The following is a 15,119-nucleotide window of genomic DNA, read 5'->3' as shown; positions in this document are numbered from 1 at the left end:
TGTTGTAACTCACGATAGGAAAGACCTCATCAGAACAGAATAGAAGAGAAAGAAATCTTCTAAGAACAACAGAATTAGCAGTTATTTCTATTTGAAACTTCAGATGAAAAGCAAATCCTCAGGTTCTCTTTGTTGGTATTTATCAAAAGACAATTTTCTCCACAAATATTTAAACTTAGTAATACAATCTTGCATAACTACAGAATCCACACTCCTCCTCTTCTGGCTGCTAATGTTCTTGTTACACTAAGTTAGGATTCCACCATCTCAAGTCTTTTTTGGATAAAATTTCTTAATTTTCAACTTATACTACTCTTCTGACGCTAAGAGAGAGTTTTCTGTTAGTCATTTAGGAACTAAGGTCATCTTGAGCAAATGCTGCCCTCAAACAATGACAAAACAGAAGTACAGAACAGCAAGAGATGGTAGTAGACAGATAATAAGGGAATACCAAGTGGCATATTCTGAATAATTACTGCTGAGAAGTAAAAAACACAGGGAGAAAAATTTTAGTGTTATTATTTTTAGAGAGTCAAACAAATTGGTTATTGTGACTTTTAGTAGCTATTGTTATTTAATAACTTACTACTGCTTTATTGTTATTTAATAAGTTACCATTGTTTAACATTACAATTTATTTATTATTTATCAATTTATTACTGTTGAGTTGCCATCCATCTGCCAGCTTACTGCAAAAGGGGCTTTTGATACAGCCTATATTTTACAAATATAGCTGTTTTAGGGAGCTTGGGACCAACAGAAGGGGATGCCCACTCAGGCTGTGCACACAGCTCAGCTCCATGTCAGCTCTCCAGAGTTCAGAGCGTCTCTCCATCAGAAAGGCAAGGCCTGTTCCCAGCCTTTGGTCACAAGCATTTCTACTGCAGATCCACCATTATTCCAGCTTTGTCTGAGGAGCTGCTGCTCCAGAAGTACAGGTAGCAGCTCTCTGTTGACCTTCTTGGTGTCTACTCAAAGTGAATCAAGTTGAAGAAGCGCCAGACAGGCACAAGTACAGGCACAGCTTATTATTAGAGCTTTATGAGTTAGTGAAGAAAGACATTTTTTAAAAAGTGAATTTCCCTTTACCTCTTGATTCAGATGGTTTTCTCTTAATGAAACAAAGAAAAAGATAGAGAGGAAGAGTTTTTGAAAGTTTTGCATATGAATACTGTCTAGAAATGCTTAGGAAAGTCCCTAATAACCGGCATTGTTAGCGGGGGATTTTAACACATCCCACTGTCAAAATATTTTTTTTAAGTGCCTCTTCTACATAAATGCATTTCTCCAGCTCCAGGAGAGGATATTTATTTCTTTTTGATTTTGCTAAATAGCTTTTGTTTGACTCCTTTAAACTCTTGCTGTGCTTGTATTCTCTCAGTCAATGGTGAGCTGGGACTACACACTCCTCAAGCATTGTAGCTTCAGATACCGACTTGTGGTATGGTCCTCATTTACAGACCATCTATGGGAAAGGCAGAACACTGTTTTACTAGTAAAAAAAAAAACAACAAACCAGCAACAAGCATAAATTAACAGACTTAGTAATTAATCTGTCCATCGGTAGGCTTCCACAGTCACAGATTCCTCCCCACAGCTTTCATCCCAAGCCTTATTAATAACAGGATTGTTTTTTCATCTAATCAAGGTACAGGTGGACGAGACAGGCTTAGTGATAAAACTGACTGAAGCTGAAACAAGGCATGACTGTTCTTCTCTCTCCCAGCCACCCTCTCCTGACTTCACTTGTGCTAGTCCTTAACTATAAACTCATCCTTTGCTGAGCAGTTGCAGTCCACTGAGGAGCAGACAACCCATTCAGCAGAAAAGCATGAGTTGTTTCCATCCCAGTTAGCAACCTGGATTGACTCTCTAAGGAATCAGATGGGCACTGGGCTGGCACCACACAGCTGGAGCACAGCCACTCTTTGCAGCAGTTAATTTGCTTTGGCTTTTGCTGTTGGACCATACCCTAACCTTACTTCCACATGACACTCCATTCAATCCTTTGCAGGAAGATGACAGCTATTTCCCACGTTTCCCTTCCCAAAGTTACATCCTGATACTGCACAGATTGGGAATGTGCTCAATAAAGGCGACTATGAATATATTACAGGACCTGAGTTGCTGAAGGAAGCGTGCAGCAAGAACATAGTTACTACCCTTATAGCCAAGAAGCTGTCAGGGAGACAGAAGTAATGAGAGATCTTTGGCACTGTTATTTGACATGGAAATCAGGAGTGTATCCTTAATCTTAAGTTCCCCCTCACTGCCCAGGAAGGAGCAGGCAGGGAAGGAGTGTTTAATGTTTCCTCCAAGGCATAGTGTGTCCTAGGGTGGTATTACTCACCACTTCTTATTTCCAGAAAAGCTCCTAAAAAACGGCCAGGTCCATATATCCTATTCCTCAGGGTAATTGATACAGCTGATAATTGATTGCTGGAGTAAAGCACTGTCCTGAACTGCTTTTAAAGACAAACAGAGCAAGCACTGGGACTGTTTTGGATATGCACTGGTTGAACTGTGGGCATGTACTTTATCTGTCCTGAAAAGACATCAGAAACCCTAGAAACATTAGAAAGTTTAGTTTCCTTGCTAACAATGCCATGGCACTCAAGGCTTCCTTAGAAGGGAACAGCTTTTACCTCAGTTATTTAATTTTAAGAGTCCTATATCTTTCACCTTAGTCTATATTAATCCTGAGATTAGTTCAGTTGGTTAGAGCCTGGTGCTAGTAATGCCAAGATTCTGGGTTCAGTCCTTGGAGGGGCAATTCACTGAAGAGCTGGACTTGAAGATCCTTGTGGGTCCCTTCCAACTCAGAATATTCTGTGATACCTGGAACCATCGTGTAACCAACACACAGTATTTAATACCAAGCAGATCAAACCAAGTCTCCATGATCAAAATTGCCATTTTTAATATAGTATTTCTTTACCTTGTAACTGAAGTCAAAACAAATTATGAAAAAGTCTTTCAGATTGCATAGATTTCATGCAAAAACACACAGGAAATGTTTAGTAAAAAGCATTAGAAATAAATGTTCACTGCCATGGTAGCTGTTGGCATACAGAAGCAGTGTGTTCACATTTCTATCAGATGCTTTCACACCCTCGTTTCTAATACTGGCATGAGATATCAAAGGAAGATACAGCATCAGTTTAAGTATGTATAAACTTACTGTGTCACATTCAGAGAAAGCTAGAATAAAAGAAGCTCTCAGTGGCAGAAGAGTGTCATGAGAATAAAGACTAATCATAAAGAGGGGAAAACAGAAGTTCTAGAATCCAGTTCTAGAAATTGCACAGGAAAATTAACTGGATTAATTCTAATGAATGGCCAAAAAATGTATGAGCACTGAATGAAGAGAATCTGAATTAATGATACTGGACGAAAGCCATGAAGGATACTGAGACAGTGATCACACAGTGATATCTGTGATGACAAATAGTGGTGAATACATCACGATGAAAGAAGCTGTTTGAGAGTCCTCAGTCATTCCAATTTGATAAACACAGTATAAACCAATATTAGTTCAAATTCTGCCCAGTCCTCCTTTACATCTTGGTGGTGTAAAAATATAGACATTTTTTGGTTCTTTGGCTTGGGATGAGATTTGCTTATTCCTTCATCTTAGGCATATTATTTTTTGAAAGAGAAAAACTGTTTATAGACATTACAATTTAAGCCTTCTACTTTATGCTGAGGAAGCCTTTCTGCTTGCATCATTACCATATTGATATGCTTACCAACTTTTGTTGGGAGAAGTGCTACGTGCTAACAGCAACATCCTACAGAAAATCGAAGATGTGATAAAATCGTGCACAGAATAGGCTGACAAGAAAGCCCTTTCAAAACAGCTGTGGTAGCAGTGGAGCAATTTGATCTCCAAATGATATACATCTCAGAATTGTATCTTTATAATCTTTGTAGAACGTCGCTAAGAATATTTTATTATGTTGGCACTGACTGATGCTGCACTGCAAGGCTGAACCAGCACTATCAAAGGCCAAAACCAGTAGGGGAGTCTTTTCCACCTGCACCAGGCTGTAGCTCACAGACACTGAAGCACATTGCTTGTGATTTCCAGAGGGACACTCTGAATTCTGAATTTTTTACGGTTGTATTTACTTGTCCTTGCAGGGCAAATATCATGGTAATCCCATGCATATAGCAGTGATCATCTCAAACTGCTTAAGAGAAGAAAGAAGAATATTGGCTGCAGCTAGCATGCCTGTACAGGTAATGAATTACATTTCATTAATCTGCTCCATGTTAATCTGCTCACATGCTTTTAAAACCAGATCCTGCCCTCTCATTCCACTGGAGTGATTTGTGTGCACTACGGGTTGCCAAATGTTGCCCTTTAAACTCATGTTTGAACTTCATTAGTGGCTCTACTGCTGCAAACATTGCTGTAAGGGACTTCTATGTCACAGCTAATCTTCAAAGACTTTAATCTGTGGGAAAGGTTTTAAAGAGATTATTCTTTGCAAAACAGATGTGTATATTTTAAATTATGCAATGCATTAATTCATATTAATTATGGAATGCAAAAGACATTCTATCCAATATGTTGCAAAGGCACTGATGATTTTTAGTTTGAAGAAAAAAACCCAAAACTTTAAAACTTATTTTTGGGAAATTGTTATGTATTTAAAACCCAAAGAGAATTTTCAAGCGAAATGAGTTCTTTAATTACCTGTGGATGTAATATATATTCCTATAGGAGTCTTGTGACATGGGCCTTTTTCAGAAATCTAATAATCTGTGTTTCAGTTTCTTTAATTTACTAGATGTTTAATGTCTGCACTATACCCATACCCTTTCACCTTTTGAATTTCAAAGTTAAAGCTTCATGTCTTTCAAATCTGTGGAACTAAACAGATCTGTGTGTTTACACCAGTCTCCTGCTGGTTGAACACTGGCTTCTGAATTCCCTCTCTGTGCTAGGACTTGCAATACAGTTACTATCGCTCATTATTATTACTCATCCACCAGTTATCTGTTCAATGTGTTACAGGGGCCGCTGGAAAAGTCTCTACAGAACTCTGTGGTTTCAGAACGTCAAAGAAATGTAGAACACAAAGTGTCAGCCATCAAGAACAGCGCTCAGGTAGCTTTTTTTGTCTGCTGTCTCTGCAGACATGATTTTCATACAGACATACCTGAACTATCTTTAAACTGGGTAGCACAAAGACTTCTGCCAACAAGATGCACTAACCATCTTCCATTGTTCCAAGGACACCTGCCCAGACTAACCTCCCAGGACACACCTCAGGTGTTAACAGTTCCTCTGGGTTCAGCGTGAGACCTACACATTTTTAAGCCATCACACTCATCCCTGTGCGAGTTGCAGGCAGACCACTGAGTGCAGTAAGAACATACCAACTGTCTCTAAAAAGACATGAGGTTCATTAAATGTGTTTCTGCAACTTCACTGCCTTTAGCTGGGTCAGCAGTAGCTAACCTTCATGACCTCTGAGTCACATACCAAGACCTTTGTAAAGCCGAAGGCGACGTGACATAATTACGTGGTTTGGAGATGTGAGGGGAGAAGAACATTGGGAGCTGATGGTAACCATCCTCCAGGAGTTTCTCATACCATTGCAGGGCAGAGCTGGGCTGAGTCAAACCTGTTGCTATGTCCCACAGAGGCCTTGAAAGCTCAGCCAGAAAATACCTGTCTGCCCAGTTCAAGGCAGGATAAGGACTCAGATTACCTATGGCTTTTTTGCTACCCCCCAGCCCCACTTTCAGCTTTGCAGCAGTCCCAATGTAGAAATTATATTCAAAATGCCCATCCATGTGTCATTCAAGAGCAACACTTCTGGTATACTGGAAAGAGGTCTTAGCATCATTCTCTCATCAGTGTATCTTTTCTCGGGGAAGTGTTAGAGTGATCAAACCCTTAAAAGGATAAAGCTAATTTTAGAAGAATGTAATACTAGATCTCTATCTAAGTATAAATTTGTAAGATAAGAATTGCAGACTGAAAGCAGACAAAGCAGCAGCCTATCATGCTGCTCCTTCTGCCCATGTGGGGAAGTGCAGCCACCCCTGAGAAACCAGTGAAAATGAGAACATATTCTAGATACCAGGGGTTTTTTAGTAGGTAATTAAGTTGAACACAGAAATTAGCCAGCTCCTTTTATATGTGATTTCATACCTTACACATATAATTTAAAACTTTAGTCTTCAAAATAAAGAGTAAACCAAAATGGCTAATTTTGTGTGTCCTAATTTAGCAAGCAAGTTTTTATATTTTCATAGACACTTAACATGCACATCTCAGGGAACTAAAAAGGATTGCTTATGAGTTGTTGGCAAAATCAAGGCTTCCTATAAACACACAGAAATAGACCTTCAAAGTAAAACAGATGATTTCCACATTTTTATTTTCCTTCTTTTTATGTCCTTTTTTGAATTATCATTGATTGGTTACTAGAAAACACCTTTTAAAAAGAACTCTTGAGAAATGCCAAAGCAGCAAAAGTGTTTCATTTCTTCACCCAAATTCTTAAGTAATTCTGTAAATAAATTCTGTGAGCTCTGCTCCCCTCTCTCACTCCACCTTTTTTGGCTTTGCACACCCCCTTGCAATTTCCATTTAAATCAATGCAAAATTATCCATTTGCCCTGCTTTAAAATTTCAAGAAGAGAGTAACATTATTGGTATAATAATTTCAGTTAATCTCAGGCTAAACATAATCATTCCTACTTTCCAGTATGTCTTTGAACTAGTGAACAAGAAGGAGTAAACTGTATCAACTACTTTGGCTGCAGGAGAGAGGATAATACTTGACTTTCTAAACAAATAAAATGAATCTAGTTATAAATGTGCATCTATAATTTGATCACCTTTTTTAAAGTTTACTAGATAGTAAACCAGAGTTTCCAGAACTGTTCAGGGATTTTCAAATGGTAGCAAAGTAAAACTACTACATTACACATTTGCTCGTTTCTTTTCCCCGGGAAAGATGACTGACCAAGATGTGAAATACTTGGAAGACTTGCAAGAGGAATTTGACTTCAGGTATAAAACAATACAAAGCTTAGGTAAGAGTCTTTACAATCATCTTTAGATCCTCTGGGAAATGGCTGATTCTGTGGCTAGACTCCAACATCAGGGGGTTTTGTGTGTCACCCAAATAGTATATCTAAACACAAAAAAATGGATCTTCAGTTTGCATAAAGTTATAGTCTTGGAATTATTATGACTTTTGGGGTTAAGAGGGTAAAGAGGAACTTGTCAAGCAAGTATCTATTTCTATAGATAAACTGCATAAGGGCATGAAAATAATCAATTTCTCAATTTAAAGAATCTATTTTTCAACTTCTTCAGTTATGACGTGGCCCTTCCTTGGTAAGAATTTCTTCCCAAAGCAGAGTTGTGCAAAATTGATCTTTTTAGCCTCTAACTTGGCTTTCTGTTCTCTTTTGACCACAGTGATGATAAGCAGCTGGTAAGCACTCTGACTGCATGTTTGAGCAGCCTGTGATGGTTGAGATGTGCACATGGCAACAATCCTTGCATGATCTCTTTCAGAAAAGAAACTGGGGTCTGCTTGTGCCTGCTCAGATATTTTAACATGCAAATATGCTGGGCTTGAAATGTCTGAGTTCTTAAACACATCAATCCTATATGTTTAAGGCTGTATATGGCCTAGCAACCAGAAGAGATCAAGTTGTCATGGTTTAATGAGTTGTTAGTCATCAGGCCACTCATAATTATTGGCCACACCGATGATTGAAGCCTGGCCCACTTGCAATATCAAACCTGCTTACAAAAAATGACTTTCAGGGCTTCAAATTTCACTGTGTCACAAGTGCTCTACACCAGCACAGCCAGCTTACAACGTGTGTGAGCAATCACTGTGGCTGAGCTGACCATCAGTTACTTGTCTGCCTCTACTGAAAAAGAGGGAAGACATCAATCCAGAGCTTAGCAGAGACACAGTTAGCACCAATTTCTTTTTTGAATGTAGCTTGAAAGATGCAAGAAGAGCAAAAGGTGGGGAAAGGTGAGGCTGGGGAAGAGCTGCATATGAAAGAGCATGGGGTAAGCTTGGGGATGCTTAAAACTAGACTATGATCCAGAGAAGGACACAAGCTAGGAGAGGGGGAAATCCCCAGTGACCAGTAGTCCTGGCTGCTGAAATCCCCACGGTGATGAACACTTTCTCTCTCTTTCAAATGCCTAACCTCCATTCTCTCTGCCAGACATCCTAATTCACACTGAGTCCAAAGAGCTTTAGCCTCACTGCTGACACCACGAGCATATTTGTGTGTACAGATCAATCACTGATCCAAGCCAGATGTACATAATAAACATGAGTATGCACATGAATGAGAGATGTAGAGATTTCTAGGTCTCACCTGTGTTTTTTTCTGCCTTTTCCTGTTCCACATACACATGTAGACTGAAGCCATAAAACCTTGAGTTAAACTTGTTCTAAAGTTAGTGCTTTCAAATGAAATATGCAGTTACATAATCTACTGATGCAGTTTATTTTTTCACTAGTTTGTGCTGCAGTCTGGTCATGCTTTTTTCCTCTCCTCCCCTTATAAACATGCACATGCACCCATGCACATATTTATACTGGGTTTTTTTCATCCTCTGCAGAGCAGAATGACAAAAACAGCACCCACATTAAACAGGAAATGTTGGTGTTGCAGGCAATGCTCAATACTTTAGACTACAAGAGAAAGGTTAGTGACAATGTTTTGTCATTTGTGGTTCATCTGCTTTCTCCCCTTATTCCCACACCAAATACTCAAATGTGTATGTGTGCCTTTTTAAAGTCTCATCTCAGAAGAACAGGCAAATTACACAGGAGTTAAAAATCCACAAAATGTTTGGGTGAATATGGGTGATTTTGACTAACAGTGAAGAAATTGGCAATTAAACAACAGCTCAACAACAAGGATATGATTCTGCACACTTCATAAGTGAGGCAATTTGTTTGAGTCCATGGCTTTTTTTTATGGTTAAAGCAAGCAAACAAAATACCAATGCAATATATATGACGCAAAACAAAAGGAGAACTTTTTGAACTTGACACTGCTTGCAAGTGCCAACATCTTGGAGGTGTTATGCCCACAAAGAATGCAACAATATTCCCTCTCACCCTCCCCCCCCCCCAAATACAAGTTTTACTGAAGAAGAGTTCGTAGAGATTCAAGATTAATTCCAAGTACAACCGGTGATGAATCCTGTCACTGAAGCAGTAGGAAGATAGTATGGTTACTTTCAAAATAATTGAAAAAAATGTAATCAGCACTTTATGATAATTGCTGAAACTTGTGGCAGTTGCCTGTGGTCAGTTTGTGACACCTTTCCTATCTTGCAGGAAGTACTGAGTAAAATAGGGCGTGTGATTCATGAAATCGATATGCTTATGAGCAACATGCTGACTGAAGAGCTGCTAGACTGGAAGAGACGGCAGCAGATTGCCTGCATTGGGGGTCCTCTCCACGGTGGGCTCGATCAGCTCCAGAACTGGTAAACCTGCCTTGAACTTGTCTTTCCACTGAAAAACCACAGGAAGTCTGCTGCACTTGAAATGATCAGTCCCTCAGATCAGCTGCAACAGCAGCAAATTTATCAGCAGCTAAGCAAGGAAATAACTAAACGTACAATTCGATCTGGTGGACAACATTTGCTGTTCAGAATTAATAACACTGCAGTGAACTGCTGAGCCTGCCTTGTGGCAGCCACTCATTTTTGGGTTTGGGAGTTGTTCCAGATATATGATACATACTCTCTTGGGAGTTTTGCTTGAGTAAGAACGGTGCTGACCGAGTTTGTCATTGAGGACAGTGGAAGTTTTGTCTAGGCAGGAGTTGGGTAGAGACTTTATGCTTTGACTCACTAGATACCTCACCCCTCCAGACTTCAAACTGTGCAGGAATTGAATGGCAGAAGTCTGTGAGGCTGCAGCACTAAAGTGATTGCAAATAAAAAGAAAATAGCCAGAGAATGTCACCATCCTGGTCATTTCTCTCCCATCAAACTTCTCTTATGAAAAGGCAAAATAAAAATTAAAACGTAAAAAGGAAGGAAAACCTTTTTAAGGTTTGAAGAAAAAAGATTTTTTGCCTTTGTGTGTGTGTATGTGTGTTTTGATTGGGTTTGGATTTTTTAAATTAAGTATTTTTTTCCCAATGAAGATGATAAAAATAGCTTAAAAACATGATTTTATACACACATACCCTACTGAAACGTTAGCAAGGGTGTTTGGATTTATTTTTCCTTCCTGTTTTTACACTTCTTCAGTCTTGGTAACTTACTCATTTTATATAAATATTATCCTTTCAAAGAATACATTTTGCAAAACTACTGAGCTGTAGGAAATAATTAATACTGGCAAAAGTGACCTGCATGTAAAACATCAGGACCTCATATATATTTCTCCCAAATTGTCACAGACGGTGTTCTGTTGTTGCAAAAATATTTATATTTGAAAATAAAGTAGGTAATATGCCAGATGTATTGATATACTCCCGTAAATGAAAGATGAATGGATGTGAGTTGGGTAAAGCTAGAAAGCACTAATCAATACTGACTCTGACTTCCCCAAGGAAGAACTTCACTAGCTCTTATGTTCTAAGAAATGGTTTATATGAAAGATTGCAAACTAATTCTTTGTCTTGCTGTAGTTTTACGCTGTTGGCAGAGAGTCTCTTTCAAGTTAGACGGCAACTAGAAAAACTGGATGAACTGTTGACCAGACTGACTTACGATGGGGACCCTATTCCTGTGCAAAGACCTCAGCTGCTGGAAAAAGTCAACTTTCTGCTCTACAATCTTTTCCGGAAGTGCGTAAGCCATTGTCAGTGTACAGAACGTTACCTCAACTGGAACAGTGAGACCATACTGCTAAGAATTAAAACAAAAAAAGTTTGAGTGTCTGAGGAACTTAATGACCAAGTTCCTAATATAAGAAGTACGTACAGCTGTCATCAAAACTCCTAGAAACTGAAGGTGCCAGGCAGCTTCTTGTGGGTAGCAGTTAAGGGTTTGTGACCAAGTTCTGGCTGTAAGTGAATGGCAGAAACCCATTTATTTTAGTTATGTACATTCTGCTGAGAAAACTTGTGAGGTTTCGTGTTTCTTGTTTTGCCTTTTTTTTAAAGCAAGTGTTCCTTGTCTTTCCTCTTCCCCACCAAGATACTCCTCTTGCTCCCCTCCCAATTCACCCTTCTATTAATAGAGAAAATATTATCATCATTTCTCTTGCCTTTTGTACTGGCTATACCAGAGATATACCACAAGTGACCATCTGAAAGTAAAACATACTCACTTGTTTTTTTATATACATACAAAAGATTAAATTATTAATTTCATTGGAGCCATGCTCAGTGTATTTTCACACCCTGTTTTATGGTTCTGATAAAAGTTCGGAACACCAAGACTTTTATCAGCCTTGTATTTTAGGACTACAGAGTTTGGTTTGATTTTCAATGTGTCCCAAATATCTGTTTTCTTATGAGAACAATTCAACTGTAAGCTGGATCATTTTGAGAACTCAGAGTTGGAATACACAGCTTCCACTTCAGCATCTGTAGAGAAATAAGTCTTTAAGAGATTCCAGCCCCATTTCCCCACCTGCTAAAACAGCACTTTGTCTGTACATATTCCTAAAAATCTATTTGTTTTGCTTTTTTTCCACACAGTTCATTTGTGGTTGAAAGGCAGCCCTGTATGCCAACACATCCCCAGAGGCCAATGGTTCTTAAAACATTAATACAGTTCACTGTTAAATTAAGGTAAGTGAAGAAAATCTGATATAAACTCATTTGTGTACAGCATTTTATCCTAGGAGAATCTAGACAGCAAAGCAGCCCAACTTGTGTTAGGGATCCTTTTAACTCTAGGGAGGTTTTCTAGAACAGGGAACATTGCCACACAGAACAAGTGACAATAAAGAATAAAACAGGGTGGGGAAGAAAGGCAGATTGTGGCCAAAAGTCAGCACCTTTGGGGTTCTGTATGTATTGAATTCTTGTTTAAATAACTTTACAAACTGAGTAAATAATGATCCATATCATACAAGCTGACATCAGAATACTCAGAGCCACTTTTGTACAGAGGAAAGAAAATCTACTCCATTTTGGGGGGCTCTGATGAATCAATGACAAGTTATTTCTCTCCCACTAGCTCCTTGCCTGACTTTGTGAAAAAGCAAAGATTCGAGAGGGACTCTCATCTCATTTCCACCTCACAGCAAAAACCACGTGTGGAAACTGGGGGGAGGGGAGGGTGGGAAAAAAGGTACATGGAGGAAAGTACATCTGTGGTGCAGTCAGAGATCATACAAATCCACCACTTAATTAATTATTGCTTCTTTGGTGTCTCTCCAGCAATTCCCTCAAATACATACTAAATTTCCCACACACTTGCAGGGAAAGTAGAACACTTGCCACTGGAACAGCCCAGCTCCTCTTTCTGAGTATTCAGCCCTGTAAACTGTGTTCTAATCCTAGATGCCTTATCTGTTTTCAGGTTATAATAATTTCTGATACTCTAGTCTGGAGCTACCAGTCTCTAATGTTTTCTGGTGAGAAATTCATTCTGTTAATATTCAATTTTGCATTTTCTGTTTTGAAGGTTGCTAATTAAATTGCCAGAGCTGAACTACCAGATCCGAGTGAAAGCAACTATTGACAAGTAAGAAACTTTTAAGATATTCTCTCTCCCTAGAGAGACAACAGGTTTTTTTCAATGGCTACCTTATCTGATTTAAATGTTGCTTTAAAAAGGAAAAGAAAAGAAAAAACAAAAAACAAAAAACCCCAAACCAAAACAAAGCAAAAAAAACCCAAACAGTTAAATGATCAGAGTAACACTTTTTCTTTTTTCTTTTTCTTTTTTTTTTTAATGTGGAAGATTTCTTTTTTTAAAAAAAAAAAGCTGCCAAGTCTAATTGATATTTTCAAATTAAGAGGCAGGGAGTCCATTTAAGATTTGTCTCAAGATTTAGATAAAGTTCATCAGTCTGATACAGCAGCATCACACAACAACTTAAAATCAAACTGTATTGCATTTATGGGATAGTTAGCTTTGAAATACTACTTATTTCCAAGCCTTCACCACCCACCATCCCCAGCCACAGGTACCAGCTACTCCCTTCTTCTGCCTGTTGTGCTTCTGCAAGCCCCTAAAAAACATCTTGACTGCATGGACATGGATGTTGGCCCACAAGAAAGAAGGAAAACACTCCCAGTGAGGAAGGAGCAAGAGAGAAGCCAGGACTGTTTCTCTCAAATCCATGTAGTGTCTGACAATAAATAGCAACATAAAATATACAGATTCAAAAGTCTAACTGGACAGTATGAATATCAGTTCTTCAGTTTAAAAATTGAAGTTGTACTGGTAATACAAACTAACCATGACAAGGCAAAAATCTACCATCTCAAGATATGTTTCTCAGCATAAGTTACGGCTTACACATTTACTGATTCACAATCTCTTTCCTCCCCCCTTGCCCCTCTTCTGTTTTAGGAACGTTTCAACTGTAAGGTAAGACAATAAAATATCATATTTCTTAAATTTTTCCCATATGGCAGTATTTGAATACATAAGTGTAATGTCCTCCACAGCAATCGTAGATTTGTTCTGTGTGGAACACATGTAAAAGCAATGAACATGGATGAATCTGCAAATGGAAGCCTGTCTGTAGAATTTCGACATTTGGTAAGTTTGACTGCTCTTTTCCTGTTGTATACTTCTGGTAAAGAAATAAAAGATTCTTTGGAAACTATGGAGGGAGAACTGTGTTACTGTCAAGCCTACACTCATTTTCTTTCTGTTTATACAGAAAGTTTACTCCTAGAACCTCTTTATACCATTCCATACTTCATCCATTCCATAAAACAAGATGATATATTTTCACAGAAATGACAAAGCGAATCCTAGTTAACACCAGAGAAGGGAAAGACTAATCATGCTGAATTACACAGCTTCTCAGAAATTGAGTTTGGTTAAAAAAAAAAAAAACAAACCAAAACACCAAAACCAAACCAACAACAACAACAAAAGCTAAACCCAAAAACAAACCCAAACCAAAAAACCCAACACACAAAACAAACAAACAAGAAACCCAAACCACACCACCATTGTCTAGGGAAAATGGAATCGAATGCTTTAGATCTAGTGGAAATTAATGCCTGTTACGACTGTCTTTTGAGAGACTACAGTACTGCTTCTGTAACTTCTCTAACAGCCATGGGAGTCCTACTTTTTGACTAGACTCCCTCACCTATGATGTTTCTGGGGCTTAACCACAGTGCCTCAGAGTAGTTTTGCAAAAAGAGATTGAGACGAATGGTCTTTAGTGCTTTTTTGTATTATACACTTCGCAAGCACCTTAATTAATGCTTTGTTACATTAACTTAGTTTCTGTAAAAAATCTTGAAAAATATCCTAAGATTCCTCACTGAATAGAATTTTTGAGATGTAGTGTCAGAGCCCTCATTACAGTATATGTCAGAGCCTTCATTACCTTATTATACTAAGAGCATCCTGGTTACAAATTATTTTCTTTATATGTACTTCTGTCTATAATTTCTCTGGTACAGAAATATTATTTTGTTTTATACAGCAACCCAAAGAAATGAAAACAAGTGCTGGAAGCAAAGGAAATGAGGTTTGTGCATTTATTTTACTTGTTGGTTTTGACTACTCTCACAAGTATTTCAGATATGATTTTATTTAAATCAAAGAGTTGTTAGATTTTGAAATATATTCTATTCTTACAGTAAATACAGGACCCAATTATCATATCCTAGTATAAGTATAATGAGAACAGTTCAGAACAACTCATAGAAATTTTCATTATATGCCTTAAATCTGTATATTTAAAAAGTTACAATAGAAGGTAATAAGTAATAATCCAAATATATGCATTCCTCTCTAAGGTCACCTTTTTGGTCATTTACATTTTGAAAAAGAATCCCAAACTTTTAAAGCTTTTTGTTGAAATAATTTTTCCTATAGGGAATGGTTCTTTAAATAGACGATCCGTTGGCCAAGTTCACAGCTAAAGTAAAGGTGTAATTATTTTTGCATCAAAGGAGTTTGCTTGCCTCAGCAAGCGTGCTTAGTTTACCAGCAC

General features: G+C 38.1%; 1 protein-coding gene across 1 annotated transcript in view; it reads left to right on the top strand.

Annotated features, from left to right (window-relative positions):
• The window catches only part of STAT4 (signal transducer and activator of transcription 4), a 43,574-nt gene that overhangs the window by 14,142 nt on the left and 14,313 nt on the right, over positions 1-15,119 (top strand). The window contains exons 4-14 of the mRNA XM_032693659.1: positions 4,144-4,242; positions 5,024-5,116; positions 6,981-7,059; positions 8,627-8,712; positions 9,354-9,505; positions 10,663-10,821; positions 11,680-11,772; positions 12,614-12,673; positions 13,508-13,525; positions 13,606-13,699; positions 14,607-14,651. Of these exons, the coding sequence (XP_032549550.1) occupies positions 4,144-4,242; positions 5,024-5,116; positions 6,981-7,059; positions 8,627-8,712; positions 9,354-9,505; positions 10,663-10,821; positions 11,680-11,772; positions 12,614-12,673; positions 13,508-13,525; positions 13,606-13,699; positions 14,607-14,651 (978 nt within the window). The remainder of the gene's footprint in view (positions 1-4,143; positions 4,243-5,023; positions 5,117-6,980; positions 7,060-8,626; positions 8,713-9,353; positions 9,506-10,662; positions 10,822-11,679; positions 11,773-12,613; positions 12,674-13,507; positions 13,526-13,605; positions 13,700-14,606; positions 14,652-15,119) is intronic.

Source organism: Chiroxiphia lanceolata, chromosome 7 (genome assembly GCF_009829145.1).
Source record: "Chiroxiphia lanceolata isolate bChiLan1 chromosome 7, bChiLan1.pri, whole genome shotgun sequence".
Classification (NCBI taxonomy): Eukaryota; Metazoa; Chordata; class Aves; order Passeriformes; family Pipridae; genus Chiroxiphia; species Chiroxiphia lanceolata.
Note: the sequence above shows the minus strand (reverse complement) of the source record. Positions and strands in the feature narration are given on the sequence as shown.